This window comes from Diospyros lotus, chromosome 6 (genome assembly GCF_014633365.1).
Source record: "Diospyros lotus cultivar Yz01 chromosome 6, ASM1463336v1, whole genome shotgun sequence".
NCBI lineage: Eukaryota > Viridiplantae > Streptophyta > Magnoliopsida > Ericales > Ebenaceae > Diospyros > Diospyros lotus.
In genome coordinates, this window is record NC_068343.1 from 14,173,731 (window position 1) to 14,191,244 (window position 17,514).

Below are 17,514 nucleotides of genomic sequence, written 5' to 3' on the forward strand. Positions count from 1 at the left end.
TTGTAACAAATTTTATTTTCACAACTCTAATTCATAATTTCTTTCATCATTGAAAAATCTTAGTTACATTCCATCAAATTATATTATGCATATCCGGTATTGTACTATTAACTTTTGGAAAGAGAGAGAGAGAGAGAGAGATGCATCGGCTAATTAAGATGGCTTAACATGAAAAGAAGGAAGAAGAAAGTTGAATACAAAAAGAGAATTGATTAACAGGGAGGGATGGAGGAAATCTTGCTTCTCTTTCTTTATCATTTTACTTTCTTCTTTCTTTCTTCTTTTGATCCTCACCATTCCCTCTTCATATATCTATACCTTCTGTTTTCGTTCATGAAGATAGCAGTTAACCAGATCATCAAATGCAAAATCACAGCTAATTAATCAATGATCATCAAATGAACCCTTAATTTAATTATTATATAGCTAATCAAGCGCGATCTTTCTCCTGCCAGTCCGGTCTGCCTAATGTGAACTCCAAGCTCGGCTTCTTCTGATTCAAATCTGAACATAAATAACTCTTATTGCCATTCAATTCACTTCCCTGCAATATTGTTTCCATGACACCGTTATCTCTACACTGAAGCCATTCATTCAGATAACAGTACCAAAAAAAAAAAAAAAAAAAAAAGCAATTACAAAAAACAAAAGTTAATTTCCTAATGATGGATATATATCTATATATATGTTTCTATCAGTTTTGGAATCATCAATACCTCTATCTGGTGTCCAGATCTTTGCTGCGGTTGCAAGCTAGATGGTCTGAATGCATCCATGTCGTTTTGCAGCCAAGCCTCTCCACTGCTGAAGTTTTACATAGGACATTGTTAATCTTCTCAACCACATGTATATTCACTACTCTTTTTGCTCAATCAAATATGAAGGTTTTGGTGAAATTTAAATGATAATTTCATTATATCCTACCACTTGTTTAATAATGAACAGGAATATACATAAATCCTTCAACAGATGCTTAAAAAAAGTGATTTAATAGGAAGCAAACAAAAAAGGAAGGCGCCATGGATCTTTGATTGGAGCTTTACCTTCTTTCTGGTATTCCTATATGGCATAGCTTGTTCAATCATCAAAAAGCAATGGCTATATATTTGATATGTTTCAATGTTTATTCAAGAAATTTGCGGGGGATTACTTTGATTTTCTTTTGCTCAACAAAGTCATTACAGACAGAACACAACCGTCACTGTCTTACTATAGAGGATCAAAAACTATAATGAGAGTTTTCCACATCAACATCGATGACATCAAAGTTTCTACCTGTATACAAAATACCAGGTCTCCTACACAAAGGAAAATGGTCTCACATAAAATGTGGTGAAGTGACTATAGAATATGCATTGCCTCACATAGAATTAGTAATAAGAGAAGCATACTAAGAAGGATCAATCCATGAATTTAGCAATGGATTCTTTGTTTTTTAGTTTGCTTTTCATTAGAGAGGGGGCAGAGCCCACAACAAAACAAACAAGGCAAGCCCAAACAAGCTAACTGAAAGTTGTGACAAGCAAAAGACAAAATAGACACTAGGTAAAACTTCCCTACAAGATATCACGAAACAAACCATGATCAAAAGCTGATCTATGGTTTGTCTCATTTGGAGCTCTTGGGCTCGGGTCATGTTCTTGGTGTGTGCCCTTGTGGACAATTCCTTTTGTTTTGCCGGCATTTAAATTATTTCATAAAAAAATATAATATAAAAATAGATTGTTCCTAACCTTATCTAAAATCTCTAGAGGGTAAAAACCCCTTGTCTCCCTAGCTCTCACTGCCTTTCTAAGGTTTATGTCAATCTCTTTGTTTTCCACTGTCATTCTATTATCCCATTAGTTCCGCACCTTGTTTGTTGGGCGTTGGATTTTCTAGGTTTTTTTTTTTTTTTACCTTAATTGCAGATTTTAGGGCCATTACCATGGAGATAAACTTGCAACATGAAATGGATTCTTCTCATGTGCCCTTCATTGAGGTATATTCATTGGTGGGGAAGATATACACACAAAATTCTCTTATTTCTCAAGTACGTGGTTAAATATGTGGTGTAGAGTTTGTTGGAATTGAAAAGTCGATTTAGGTATCTTTGTGCCAAAAAACTAATACAATCTTCATTTCTCATAAAAGAATGATATCCTTGTGGTGTGCAATCGAATCCCATAGAATATTAATTAATGGAAACTATTAGTCTCGAAGTCTATGAATACAACGATTCTTCCTCGGGAAGTCCATGAATTTTAGGAGATAGAGTTTTAGGAATAAACTTGGGATGACTTGATTCCTTGCAGGGTGATAGTTGGTAATACAATGGTGATTACTAGCTTTATAAACTTTAATCAAAGTTGACGAGGAGTTCACAATGAGGTATGGATGGTTTGAATGTCTTTGGGTTAATGCTAAGATTTTTTTGTCAAATCCATTATTAGCCTGCTTAACTATTAAGGAACCAAATTTGGAATGCCTTAACATTTCTATTTTGTATGAGTGTTTGGGTGACTATTGCTATAAGTGTGGCCTTGATCACATGGTTTAGGAATGTTTGAAAGAAGTTGAATAGGGTTCATTGCAATACTCATTTCGTGCTCTCCGTAAATTTGAAACTTGAATGTAAAACAGTTTTCTTAAGTGAAAGATAGTTTCTAATTGGGTATTGATCATAGACGAGATGGTGGAGAGTCAATAGATGGTCATGGTAGTTAAGGGGATGAACATTGAAATAGGATTCTTGGATCGTCTTAGTGCTAGGTAGAAAACGCAATCAAGCAAAGGTAGGTAGAGTTTTAGCCAAGATGGCCGATCGATGTCATATGCTTGCCAATATGTGGTGTTAATATATAGGCACAAAAAATCAAAATGGGAGGTTTGTCAAGATTATTATCTCAAATTTTCCCAAGGATTAAAAGCATACTTTCTTTAGCCTCGAGTCTTATGCATTTAATATGAAAGAAACTTAAGATCACTGTCAAGCAAAGGCTAAATGCAAATTACTTGAAAAGGTCATTTTGAAGTTGATGGAAAGCTTCTATGTAACAAAAGCTTCATTCGATGATTCAAAATAGGAGGATGATAAGTGTAAGTTCAAAAGGCAGTCGATTATTTTTTTTTCTTCATAAAATAGAAAGGAGTATTGGCATTCATCTTACAAGGTATTATATGTCAATATTAAGTTTGATCCAAGGATGCTCTAAAAGATTATTCACATATTAATGTGATATAGGTGACGGTTGTGGTTGAGGATAACAAGGACGAAAATGAAGGTTTTACTAATAATTGACCAAGTTATTCTCTAAAAGAGCATATGGCTCGAATTAACCTAATGCTTCCACTCTTGTTATCTATCCCACTAGAGCCCCATATATAAAAGGAAAATTGGAGATCTCTCATTGTTGAAGAGGTATACTAATACTATCCTGAGGAGACAATGTGCTTGTTGGATAGCCAGACTTGGGAGATAACATGTTGGGTCCTTATGGTAAAAATCATAAATATGAAAATTAATTGTTCTCTTACGATGTTACCTATAAGTAAGAGTCAATAGCTTTTAAGGAAGTGCAATTTCATTCATCATCTCATTTATTAGAGAAAAAGGTTAAAGTGCTCACTCATTAGGACCTACTTTGAAATAATTTAGATGGTCTATTTATTAATACTTCAATTTCCACTATGACACAATTTAGATTGACTAATCTAGGTTGGTGGCTTTTGTTTCTTGGGTTTAGAGGCCATTTGGGGTGTTTGTTTCTTTATGTGATGTTTTGTTTAGGCCTCCCTCTTGTTTTCCTTCAATAGAGAGTGTTGTTTTGTTTTGCTTTGGTGGTTCTCATGTTTTATGTTAGCTTTTAGGTTTGGTTGTTTAGTGTTTGTCATTGGGTATTCGTTGTTCTCTGGGTCCTAGACTACGCTGTCTTAGTGTAGTTTTTTTATGGGCTTTCATGATATGTTCTTAGCAAAGATATGGTACACAAATAATCATTTGTATTTATGTCTCAATCTAAACCTCAAATTAACATGAGGCAGTAACCTTTCTATCTCTAAGAGGAGAGAAACCGCTTAGAGAGCTCCCCTGACCCTTGCCACAAACCCTAGATTTGGTTATTCTCTTCTCTTTTTCATCTCTTTAATTTCTATTATTCCTCTATTCCTTTCTTTTTCCATTTTTCTGCTTCATCATCTCATTTCCTTAATCTCTTTGCTACCTAATTTAGACTCAAATTGTTCCCTCCCCCACCCCTGTTTCCTTACTTTTGATTCAAGCCTAGACTTCAGTTACACTTGGTAATGATTGATCAAGGTGAAACACCTCTAATTGTGAGTTATCTATTTGAGTTTTAACATTTTGATTGAAGACCACCTCTAAAATATCATTGGTTTTAAAGTTTTGTGGTTTTGAACTTCTTCATTGGGATTCATTATTTGAGTTGGCCATGGGGTTTAGGAAGTTGTTTTAGGGTCTTTGACCCTCTTGGTTTTTGTTTTCCCTTTGGCTTCTACTATGTAAATCTAGGAGTTTGTGTGTATGGATTTGGGTTTCTCTTGCTTTTCTGCTCATGCTTTTCCATTTGTATGTTTATGAACTGAAGTTGTGAAGCCTATAACATCGAAGTGTTACATTTGTTGTCATTGATCATGATAAAGGAAACATTTAAATTGGCAAATAAAATTTATATTGAACTGTTTCTTAACATAGCTACATTACTACAACTGGGGGATCTAAATGTTATGGGAATGAAAAAAAGTACTAATCCATATTAAATTTACCTAGAACTTGCTATTAAATACAATGCCTTCCTTCAATTTTTTAAAAGTTTTTGAGTTTAGTTATAATTTGGCTATTCATGGTATAACTTATTTTTTGCTAATCATTAAATTAATGCCAAAGGGAAAAAAAACATAGACAAGAAGAGAGTGGGCTAGACCCATATAGATAGAAGCCAACAAATATAGAAAAGAAACCATGAGATCAGGCAACATTTATATATCTATTATAACAAAACAGTAGTCAAAACCTTTTCTCGCCCATTTTCAGTTTCTATTTCAGTATTTTATTATATTTTGTTTATTCTTTTTGCTTACCCGAAATGGAATTAAGCCTAAATTTGTGAAAAACATATAGTTCTTGGAATTTGTAGATGATTTTTAATGGATGGCAGACAACTGCATTTTCAATTTTCACTGCACATTTGGCTATGCAGTGGGTTATCTCGGATACCGCAATGATTAATAATTGCCATAAACCAGAAATCATGTTTAGTCACCTTTGGAAAAACAAACAAAATATAACTAGACTTATACAACCTTTATGCTGTCACAAAATCCTTTTCAAAACAAAAACAAACTTGAACACATAAACAAATTTTTAGCAAGAGAAATGAAATTAAACAAATTAAACAGTGGAGTTATAGCTCTAAGAAAAAAATGTGAAATTTCCAACAGAGAAAGAAAATTAAACAAATTAAACAAGTGTACTGATATGAGAGAATAAAAGTTAATATAAAAAAATATTAGACTAAAATATTCTTCGAAGCTACTCCAAAATATAAAGGGAAACCCTTATTTATAGATCCCTTTAGATTCTAGGACATATTGGGTTCTTAACAGATTAAATAAATGACATTTGACTGACTTCTGGACTACTCTTAATTACTCATACCCTTAATTATGAAAATCAACTTTCCAAGACTCCTTAACTGACTTATTTTCCCTAAAACTCTCCATGGACTCAATTAAAGGCTAGGTTGGAAGACTAACTTGCTACAAACATCTAGACTCTTTAATTAAAAAAAATACTAATCATTACTCTCCATCAATTCCCTCTTGCCCAGCAAAACTCGTCTACGACGAGTGATAAGCTTGATGTGTTTTGTAGAGCTTTGGATTGTGGTGTTGAAGGTCTACAACAGTGATTCAAGTGCTTTCTGAAATTGGTTTTTTTTTTCAATTTATCAAAATTTCTTATGACTCCCATGCCTTGTATGAATATCTTGTTCATCAAGAATGTCTTCGATATCTTCTCTTGCGTGTTGTACCTTAATTAGGAAGTCTAGGAGTAGCTAGGTTGCCTTGGATTTTTGTCTTCATTGGTTCCATAGTATTTAATTAGATCCTTTACATTAAATATAAGATTGATGTTCAACTCTTTTGGCAGCTATAACAAGTAAGTATTGTTTTCCAAATGCTTGAGCACCTTGTATGGTCCTACCTTTCTTGAATGAAGCTTTTGGTAGGCATCTTTTGGGAAACATTTAGGCTTTAACTTTATCATTACTTGATCTCGCTCTCGGAATTCAACATTTCTCTTGAAAGCTTTTGGTAGGCATATTTTGGGAAACGTTCAGGTCTTAGCCTTATCATTGTTAGTTGTTTGTCATAATTTTCCTTTTGAATTTTTCATGGAGATGGTAAATGTGTGGCGAACCCTCCAGCTTCTAGGCTAGTCTTGGTTTTCACAGGTAGATGTACAAGATCAACGGGCTGTCTGGGTATTAAACTTGTCACTATCTCAAATAGGGAATGACCTGTGCTTTTGTTCACAAAATTGTTATAAGCAAATTTGGCTATAGGTAGAATAAGGTCCCATGATTGAGCATTGTCCTTTACTAGACATCTTAACAGGTCACCCAAACTTCGATTAATTAATAACCTTTGTTTGCCTGCCAATTTGTGGGTGGTAGGAGCTGTAAAACTTGAGTTTGGTTCCCATGAGTCTCTATAATGTCTTCTAAAAGTAAGATACAAATTTAGCACCTCGGTCAGAAACTATGATTTTTAGAAGACCATTCAGCCTCACTACTTCACGAAAAAAGAGTTGAGCAATTTTAGAGGCAGCTGATGTTTTCTTACAAGGAATGAAGTGGACCATTTTGGAGGACTTGTCCACAATGACAAAAATTGAATCAAACTCCCTTGGTGTCTTAGGGAGTCCTAGAACAAAGTCATGGACAAGTCCTCCCAAGGTGCATTTGGGACTAGAAGTGGCGTATGCAATCCATAATTTTGCTTTCTCTCTTTAGAAATTTGACAAATATGACATTGGTGTATAATCTTTTCAACGTCGCACCTTAAACGAGGCTAATAAAAATGATCTTCTATCAAAATAGCAGTCTTGTCTCTTCCAAAATGTCCACCAAGTCCTCTAGAATGTAGTTGCCATATAGCAGAATCTCGAATTGAGGTATTTGGTAAGCACATCGATTTCCATAAAAGAGATAACCTTCTTTAATGCTGAAATCAGGATACTTTTTGCCTTGGTTAGCTTGCAAATCTATGTAGATTGGTCTAAAGTATTTATCACTTGAATATTCATTCTTCAAAACCAACCACCTTTACTGAAATGATAACGAGCAATGTTGCCTTTCAGTTGAGAGCATCAACTGTTTTATTCTCCACACACGAACAATGCTTAATGACAAAGTTAAATTACTGTAAATATTCATTCCATTTGGCATGTCTAGCATTTAGGTGTTTCTAAGAATTGAGATACTTTAAAGCCTCATAGTCTGAAAAAAGAATAAATTCCTTGTAGGAAAGATAGCTTCTCCAATGTTTGATAGCTTGAAAAACAACATAAAACTCAAGGTCATAAGTAGAGTACCTTTTCTTTGCCTCATTTAACTTCTCACTATAGAAAGGAATATGATGCCCTTCTTGACTAAGAATTGCACCGATTCCTGTAGGGATGCATCACAAGACAATTCAAATACTTTGTCCAAAGTTTTAAAATCTAAGAATTGGTGCTTCAGCTAGCAATTTCTTAATTTCTTTATAAGCTCTGTCTGCTGCATGTGACCATTCAAAGCTTTATTTTTTGAGGCACTCAGTAATTGATGCCATAATGGAGCTGACACTGCGAATGAATCACTTATAAAAACTAGCCAATCCATGAAAACTTCTAACTTCACTTAGGCTGCTTGGAGTGGGCTAATCAAGTATAGACTTCACCTTTTATGGATAAGTTTCAATGCCTTCAAAAGAGATAATAAATCCAACAGAGTTTACTTTGTCACTTAAGAACTCACACTTCTTTAAATTAATGTAGAGCTTATTTGCCATTAGATTCATCAAGACCTACCTTACACGGGAAAATGTTCCTCAATGTTGTAGCTCTAAATCAGTATGTCATCAAAATAAATAGCAACAAATTTTTCAATATATGCCTGTAGAACATGATTCATTACTCTCATAAAGGTACTTGGGGAATTAGTAAGTTCAAATGACATTACCAACCACTCATACAACTCATCATTTGTCTTAAATGTCGTTTTCCACTCATCTCTTGGTCAAATGCAAATTTGATGATATAGCTTCTGAGGTTAATTATGGAAAACACTTTTGTTGTCATCAAGTCGAGCATATATCATCAAGTCTTGGTATAGGGAATCGATACTTGATGGATATTCTATTAATTGCTCGACTATCAGTGCACATCCCCCAAGTGCCATCCTTTTTGGGTGTTAATAGTGCTGGAATAGTGGATGGACTGAGACTTTCTCTAATGTAACCTTTGGATGGCAAATCTTGTACTTGTCTCCAAAGCTTTTCATGTTCAGTTGGGCTCATTTGATAAGCTAACAAGTTTGGAAGTGATGTTCGAGTATGAGATCAATTGCATGTTGAGTACTATAGGGTGAAGTTCGTCTTAACCCCGTCTCAAGTAGGTTACATAACATTAATCCTTGACACGCATCCTGAGTGTTATCATTCAAGTATCACAACACAGGTTGACAACCCACATCTCGCGTGGACATTTCACAAACATGCCAATATCACTATCACCAACCATGCATCATATAAAACCAACATTTGCATGCACATAGTTTAAAATACAAAATTCAATACACATGTAAATAACCACTTTGGATGAACTATCCATATGCAATAACCTATCACATGCCAAATGATTTGTATAAACAAATCGTGTATAGGGTTGAACCACCCAAAAATAAACCAAGTTGAAGTAGAATCTTTCACAATAAAATCAAGTTTTCGGTAGAACTACTCACAGTAAAACAAAACTTTGATTAAGAACTCTCATCTTGAACGTATCTCAGACCATCTTGATTCTCGTGCACAATCTTGATTTTGCTTTGACCTTTCTCATTCCTTTTGTAGATTTCTCTCATATTTCTCAAACACAAATCCCTCATCTCAATCTCTCTCAAATGGAATGGTTTTGAGAACAATCCCATGGCCGTATTTATAGGCTTGGACTCCAAAGTGATCCAAAACTAAAATGGATTAACTTTTGAAATCTACAATCATAGCTCTTACGAACTCACCATACCTTACTAGCTATACCTCACATCACTTCACCATACCTTACATCACCTTAAGGCCACATCCTCAATTAATTTCATAATCCCATTTTAGACTTTGCTCAATTGCTATTATACCCTTAAATATCAAATTAATAATCATCGAGATACTTAAAATCTAAAATTAATAATTCCAGGTTTACTCGATAAGTACGTTTCGTCTCTGCTCCCTCACAGGAGCCCCCTTAAGGTTGATTTTTACATAAAATCGAAGTCCCCTCAGGGTTTTGTTGACTTTCTGGAAGTCCTGTATAACAATTTAGTTTTCAGCCTGAATCACAACTATATCGAAAACAGTTTCGATTTTGATTTCTTTTAATACCATAAATCTTATCTCGGGATTCTCGTCAATACAATATTATTTTCCTTAGATATCAAGGTTCCAGGGCACTCCTTGCGGTCGATTCGACGAATTATTTTTACTATCAAGCCAATTTTCGATATTTTAAACTCATCTAAATTACGTGAAAATCTCATGTCAATATGGGATATTACAAAGTTGTTATCCAATCTTGGGGATCTAGCTTTCCATAGAAATCTAGGACATGGACTCTCTTTTGGTGATATCATCATAGTTGTAATTATGTTCCAAAAATTGCTTAGAATTGCCATGAACTGGAGCCCTATTAAAAAGGTAATTTCGATTCATTGCATTTGGCTTGGTTGCCATCCTTCATGGTTGACTATCATTACTTCTAGCTTCATGATCATCATTTAGGCCTTCATGGTTGACTGTTGTTGCCCTTTTCCACGTTTCTAGACTAGCAGCTCGATTAGAGAGGTTATGAATATCTCGAGCAGTACACTGCAACAAATCATATCTCTCACGATCAGTGAGCCTGCCTTGGTACTCTCTTTTGCTTCTCGTTGTCATTTAAATGTAGGAACAACTCTCAAATGTAGAACAATTTGGCTTTGATACCAAAACTGATACTACTTAGAGGAAATTTAATAAAAGGTTGGATGTGTGGGAGGAGTCCACCTCCTTGGATAGAAACCTGAAGAATTTAGATAACTGATTTGAGAGATTAGAAGTTAATATCAAAAGATATTAGAGTGAAATATTATTCAAAGTTGCTCCAAAATACAGTTGGAAACCCCTATTTATAAACTCCTCCAAGTTCTACATATTGGACTCTTAATAGACTAAATAAATGACATTTGACTAATTTTTGGATTGCTCTTAATTAATTACTAAAACCTTTAATTACGAAAATTAACTTTCCTAGACTCCATAACTGATTTATTTTTCGCAAAACCCTCCATGGACTTGATTAAAGGTTACACTGGAAGACTAACTTGCTACAAACATCTAGACTCCTTAATTACAAAAAAAATACTAATCGTTATTCTTCATAAGAGAGAAAAGGGTTCCTTACTTTACAGGTACTTCCCAGGGTCGTGTAGCTGGAGCATTGATGCTGCTCCCATGGAAATGATTAAATCACTAGCTTCCAAGACTGTCTAGAGGATAGGAGGAACAAATATTGGCCTTCCTCGAGCAAACCAGTCACTACAAAAGTGAATACTAACAAAGAGCAAAGGAAACCAACAGAATTGGGTAAAAGATATTGAAAATAGGAGATTGTGTTGATTTGGGGGAAGGGGATTTTCGACATGGTTTAGGAAAAGTGGTTCAATCAAATGAGAGATGGGATTTTAGGGTTTGGGATGAGTAGAGATTAGGAGAGAAGGAAAATGAAGAGAGAAGAGGGAAGATTGGACAGTGAAGGGAGTGTTGATTGGTGGCAATAAGGGCGACGCCCTATAGGGTTTTGACAACGTTTGGGAGGGATTATTTTCTCTATAGTAAAAGGTAATTAATTATGTGTCCTTACACGTCATGCATGGTATAACTTAGAACTCTATTAGACAACACAGTTTTGTATCTCTTATGTTGAATGTTGGAAGAATTATTACAGGTTTTGAAAAGCAACAAGGCTAACAAGTTCCAAGAATGAAGTTACTTTCCAGCATTTTAGAAGAGCTAACAGTTCTTCCCTAAACTTGCAAGCAAATTCCACACCATCATACTTCAACTGTCAAAAACAATATAACTATACACAATATATATATGACGTATAACTATACACATGTGCATGCTTGTAGATTCATGTAGCTGACCCCACATAATTGGATCATAATTGGATAAATGCTGGATATGTTGTTGTTGTATTCAAACTGGATCAAATTAATATCACCAAGGAGGAAAAGTAGAAAAAGCTAGAGAAGGAAGGATTAAAGATCATCAACAACAAACTAAGCATGCATGTCATTGCATTAATTAATTGATGCTCAAATCGAACACCTTGATTATTAATAGTCATATACAAGTTAGATACTGTTTAAACAAGTCCTAATTTGACCAAATATCTAAAAAGGGTGGCTTGAACCTAGCACAAAAAGAAAAACGAAAAAGAAAATTGATAACTTGAGCTCTTCGAGCTTGTTCATACGCAAATTCAACACATGAATTTCCTTATGTTTTCAGACAATAATTTAAAATGTTACTCTTAAACTGAGCAAGGATTTCAGCATTGAAAGATAGTGTTATGCATCTTTCATCTAATTGTTCCAATAAAACAATAAAGACATTCTTTTGTTTGAACAAATAAACTGATATTCATCGTTCCTTTCGGTTTCTTGCTCGGTTCTTACAGGAATAAAGACAAAAGTTGATTGCACTATTTACGTAATATATAGAGAAAGGAAGCACAATAATCTAGTAAGTTTACTCTAACGAATTACGGCCCAAGTATGCAACCTAATATTCTCCGATAATTTTCTAAATGAGATGCCTTTTGTCTGTTTCCTTAAGTACGTAGAATCGGTTGCTTTTTTATGTTGTTCTTGTTCCTTGGAATATAACAAAGCAAGCCAAATAAAGCTCATGATTTACCTTCTAAAATAAGCAGAAACAGAGAGGGGCAATCGATTTTCTTTTTCTTTTTCTTTTTCTTTTTGCTAGTCAGAATATCACAACGATTTTGGAAACACGATGGTGACACATTGTTAAAATGAAGGAACTATCTTAAGATTCTTAACAAGATTATGAACTGTCTAATGAAAATCTTTAAAATGCACTTACAAAAAAATATCTTTTAAATTCATTATAGTGTGTGAATTAATCGTTCACGGGTTGCAAGAAAATTTCTGAAGTAAACGCGTAACCAATTCACAGAGGCCACAGAATGTACTAAACCCAACATTTATCACTCTGCAAGTGGCTCAAGAAGTTTCGTACTGGCAGGAGCCATCTGATATATCGCTAGGGCTTGTTGGCTGGCTATTGCAAAAAAATAGTTCTCAAATTAACCCAGTTGGTGCGTACGTTTAATAGAAGCTAGTACCAAACAATGCCCAGTATGTATATATATACATACAGTGTATGCATGTATACATATACATATATATCTTTTTGCTTGGCTGTATGTATACATATTTAGGGTGTGCATATATGGACAAGGATCTCTCACGAAGAGGTTTGGTTAAGCTTTAAAAAAAGGAAGAGCACTTAAGTCAAGGTAAGTGGCCTTTTTAGTCATATGTGCAGTCTCCTCGTGAAGAGAATAAGAGCCAGTCTTTTTTTTTTTTTTTCCGGTTCATAAGAGTTATAAATAATATATAAAATAAAATTTTGTATAGAATCATTTGCTTCATCATGGTGTATAGAGAAGAAAATTTTAAAATTGTCATATCATTCTTGCGTTTTTTAAATAAATATATATATATAATAGTAGCAACATATTAATTATTACTAAATGGAAATAGATTTAACTAAAGAGAAAAGAAAAAGTGTGGCAGTGTTGCTTTCTCTTATCCTAATCAGCTTTATACATATATATTATATATATCCCACGAAAGGAACATATCTAACCTCCTGAGAAAATCTTCCTTAACAAAGATTAAAAAAGGAAGAAGAAGCGAAACATAACAAAAGCAAAAGCTGCCACAAGAATCCTTTTATTCTTCAAAAAATGGTGGACGTGTGTGTGTGAGCTAGCATTTCTAAGTTAGAGCACCATGCAAAAGAAAAAGGGGAGCATCGTGTGTTAGTCCTATCAATGCTGGAAAGTGTTCGTGGGCATTTCACCATCTTAATTTCAACGCACACAAACAAACACTGAAACAGATTCACAAATACCTCGAAGAATTACTCCAAAGAGTGGAAGGAAAGTCCGTTTCTTGCTGCAAAGACCCATCAGAAGAAGCCCTTTGATCGGCGAATCGCCGTAAACCACCGCCGCTCCGGTCGCTTGCGCTGCCCAATGTGGAGATATCTTCTTCTCCAGACCCGTCCGATTGGCCTTCAGGAACACCCCAGATTCGACAAGTGAATTGCTACGCAATGCAGTTGATATATATATATATATATATATATGGTTTAGGAGAATGGGTTACAATTGAAATAAGATAGGAACTTCGAAATGGGTATTTCATGAATCGATTTGTTTTCAGGAAAGACAATAATTAAAATTATAAGGAAGAACAAATGGAGGGAAGTTTATGGGAAAGAAAAGCAGAAAAGAAATGGAGGTGGGAGAGAAAAAGTTGAAAGCTAAGCAATACGAATTACCTGAGGAAGCTGCAGGCTTGTCAGTTGTTTTAACAGTTCGATACATCTGCAAAGCAATGGCGAGCATTCGCAAAGACAATTGAATCAAATAAGAATGTAAAAGAAAAAGAAAAAGAAAATATTACTAGCTAGCTAGTAGTACCTCTCCCAGATCTCTCTCTCTCCTCACACCCGCGCGCTCATATATATTACTAAGGCTTTCTTTCTGGCTTTTAGTTCATGTCTCGATTTCTTCATTAATCACGAGGTTGATGTTTGATAAGGTAGTAATGAGCTATATTATTGAGAAATGATGACTTGTTGTTGTCCGATGTCATTCTAGCTACCTCTCTCTCTCTCTCTGCTCTGAGGAAATCAGACTTTCTTTCTCCTATTCTTTAACTCATTCATTCAGTCATTCACTCTATTCATTGGCTACTGTGCCGGAGGACGAAGACCGCTCCGGAAAACACAAACCAACAGATGAGAGAGATAGAGAGAGTTGAAAATTAAGTAATGAAGTTTCTTTCTTTTCTGCCGTACCTGTAAATGGCTCTTGACGTGAGCTAGTGTTAGATCCTTCACGTCCATGAGCTCAAGAACTGACTTTGGAGTAGCTCCTAAAATCAAGAAAAACAAAACCATTAAAAAATGAGATCCAAACATACCCCCCAAATATCCAAAGCTCACCATTTGTGTGCTGTTTTGTTTCATCTATTGCTTTGCATTAACGATTGAATCTGTTTTTGGTTTTTCATTTCTCTCTTTTATCAGATCCTCTGGTTTGCATCCAGGGTCTTCCTTTGTAAAGCCTTTCCTTCAATGTATTTTATTTGAAAAAAAAAAACAGAAACCTAATTTTTCCGGAGAAGAGAATTAAGAAGATGAAATTAGGGAAAGAGGAAGGAAACGATGTATACTTTCGTGGCCACCAAGAAGCTCAACAGCATGAACAAATCGAGCATGAAGGGAACTGGTCCAGCGCATCCTAGGCGCTCTCATGGTCCGCTTGGTGGGAAGCTTCGGCATGAACCTTGATCTCATCATCCCCTCATGGTGAGACGGCCCGACGCCGTACTGGCCGTGGTGGTGGTGCAATTGGTACGGCGGCGACAGCCCGTTAAACCTGCCTGTGGTACCACCAATCCGGTAAGGCAACGACGAAGATGCGTTAGGCCCCGCGTTCAAGATGGACATAGGATCCAAACTTGCCCCAACATAAGGTGACGACGGCGAGTGTGACACGGAAGAGGAGCAAAGAGAGGAAGAAGAAGAAGAAGCCCATGGCGGATGAGACATGTGGTAGAACGAAACCCTCGGATCTCTATCTTGCCTAGTTTGATCCATAGGCAGGAATGGGAATGTCCGATTTTGATAAACCGGAATACCCTTTATCGGACGCAAGCTGTCTGAGACATCGAGCAAAGACACGCCGTGGTTGATGTGATTTAGCTGGGTACTAGGGTGGCTGATTAGATGGCTCCGGTGGTGATAAGGGTTTCGCGGCGGCTGTTCTTCGGCTCCACTGGTGAAATTTCTGCGGAAAAGGACGGCCCGGCCGTCGTCGAGGGAGGTCGCAGGGTGTGCCAGAGAGAGCTCGGTGGAGCTGTCGGCGGCAAAAGAAGCGCTGGTGGTGCTGGACTTATGGTTTTGGCGGCGGCCGGAGACGTCGAAACTGGTGTCTGGTTCAACAGTATTGGGAAGGCTAATGTGGAGAGAGAGGTCAGGAAGTGGGTTTGAAGTGGGTTCAATGAAAATCCCTTCCAAGGGCATTTTTATTGGATTATATTGCCAAATGATGGATGGTCTTTCTCTGGTGCAAATCCAAATCCAAATTGAGAGAGAGAGAGACAGAGACAGAGAGAGGAGAGAGAGGAGGGGGGAAGAAACAAAATGAAGGACTGCAACTGAGCTTGTAACTGATGCTGGAGGCTTTTGACCTTGTTGGATGTTTTTGAGAGAGAGAAGATTACTCTCTTGGCTTGTCTGAAGTATGGAAAGATGGGAAAGAAAACGCCTTGATATGTTGGGTTTTGAAGACTAAAGGAGAGAACTTAAAGGAGGGGTGGAGTAAAAGAAAGACCCTTCTGTATCTACTTCAAATAGACATTGTAGAGAGAGAGTGAGCAATGAAATGGGCAAAAATTAAGAAAAGAGAGGAATTCCAGAAAGGCATGGAAGGAAAGGAGAAGGATTTGGGTCTGGTGTTCCTCGAGAGTATATCTCGGAAAACGACACTCCCAGAGAGACCAATCTCTCTCTCTTCCCTCCCCCTCCCTCTAGTCAAAACAAAACCGAAACAAAAAGCCCAAAATAAATAAATATATCAATATATATATATATATTAAAAACCCACCAAGAGAAAGAAAACAAAGTCGATACGGTCACTTTTGTTTTGATCTAATTTCCTTCCCCGGAGAGGACGGGATAAAAAATGTTAGAGAGACGAAGAGAGTCTCTCCCGCTGATTCCTTTCCCCCCACCCTCTTCGCCCTCTCGCTCGCTCTCTAAATTAATATAATATAGTTTATGTTTTATTATTTCTAGAAGGCATTAATGCAATTCCATTTTCATGCTATAATTAAATTTTAGTTAGATCTTTGAGTTTATAAATTAATGCGTGTGTATGTGTGTGTGTATATATATAAAGGCAGCACCAGCAATCTAGAGATAGACCCATTGACCTTAGTGAGAGACAACCGCAAAGGGGTGTTTGTTTTCTTGCATATTTTTTTTTATATATAATAATCCTTTATTAGCTTCTAATTCCCTTTCATTCTCCCAAATATTCCCCTTCTAATCTTTCAACGACTTTGTCTTCTCATCACTGGGTTTTATTATGTCTTTTCCTTGCTCATCCACATGCTTCCACCCAACACTTGCATTGATTGAGTCCATCCCACCACTGGGTTAGGGTTTTCAAAACCCTAGACCGAATCAAAAGATAAAAACAAAGTTTATTTTATCGTGGAGATCCTTGGATCTTAATTTAAATGGGAAGTTACTCCTCTCTTTTAATGCTTTCACTGGAGATTAACTAACTCTAGGTCTAGGGCTGCAAACCTTTTGGTCGGGTTTTTAATGGGTTGTGTGTTTCTTTTCCGCATTCATCAATGTTAGAGCTGTGAGAACGCAAGGCTAAATTATAAAATCTTTTACAAAATTATTAAACAAATAATATTCTTAACTGTGAGTATGCCACTTTAATTTGGAGAATTTTATTAATATATTTTTGAATTATAAAAAAATCCATTATTATGTCATTCGCATCATAAATGTAAAAACTTAGAGCCTTCATTTATTTAGATCAGTCTAAATTTGAATATTTTCCTTTTTTTTTTTAGATGACAGAGACTTGTATGTGTGTGCTGTGAAGCACATAAAGGGAAAAAATGACCCGAAATATTTTTCGGGCCGTTTGTGTAATTTTTGAAAAACTTTGAGCTATTTCAAAATTTAAAAAACAAGTGCTGCCCAACTAGATTGCACGGATCCCTACAAAAAGCTTGTTTCCTTCCCTTTTCCCTCTTTTCTTCTTGTTCTTCTTCTTCTAGCAATTTCTTCTCCTTCGATCGTCCTTGCCGTTAGTCTTTCTTAGCCTTCCGTCGTCTGCTCTAGTGCTCCCTCGATTCGAGTTCCTTT

At 35.9% G+C, this 17,514-nt stretch overlaps 1 protein-coding gene across 2 annotated transcripts; it reads right to left on the reverse strand.

Moving 5' to 3' along the window:
* Positions 1-104: 104 nt before the first annotated feature.
* LOC127804704 (transcription repressor KAN1-like) lies at positions 105-16,330 on the reverse strand. Of its 2 annotated transcripts, none has more exons than XM_052341645.1 (6): positions 14,793-16,330; positions 14,416-14,492; positions 13,894-13,939; positions 13,462-13,624; positions 717-801; positions 105-544 (listed from the first exon to the last, which is right to left on the reverse strand). In XM_052341645.1, the coding sequence occupies exons 1-6, from the start codon at positions 15,643-15,645 to the stop codon at positions 431-433; spliced, it is 1,338 nt and encodes a 445-aa protein (XP_052197605.1). In that variant the 5' UTR covers positions 15,646-16,330; the 3' UTR covers positions 105-430. The 2 variants fall into 2 exon arrangements, with proteins under 2 accessions (XP_052197605.1, XP_052197604.1); XM_052341644.1 differs by having other exon boundaries at positions 108-544; positions 717-804; positions 14,793-16,329.
* Positions 16,331-17,514: the final 1,184 nt, after the last annotated feature.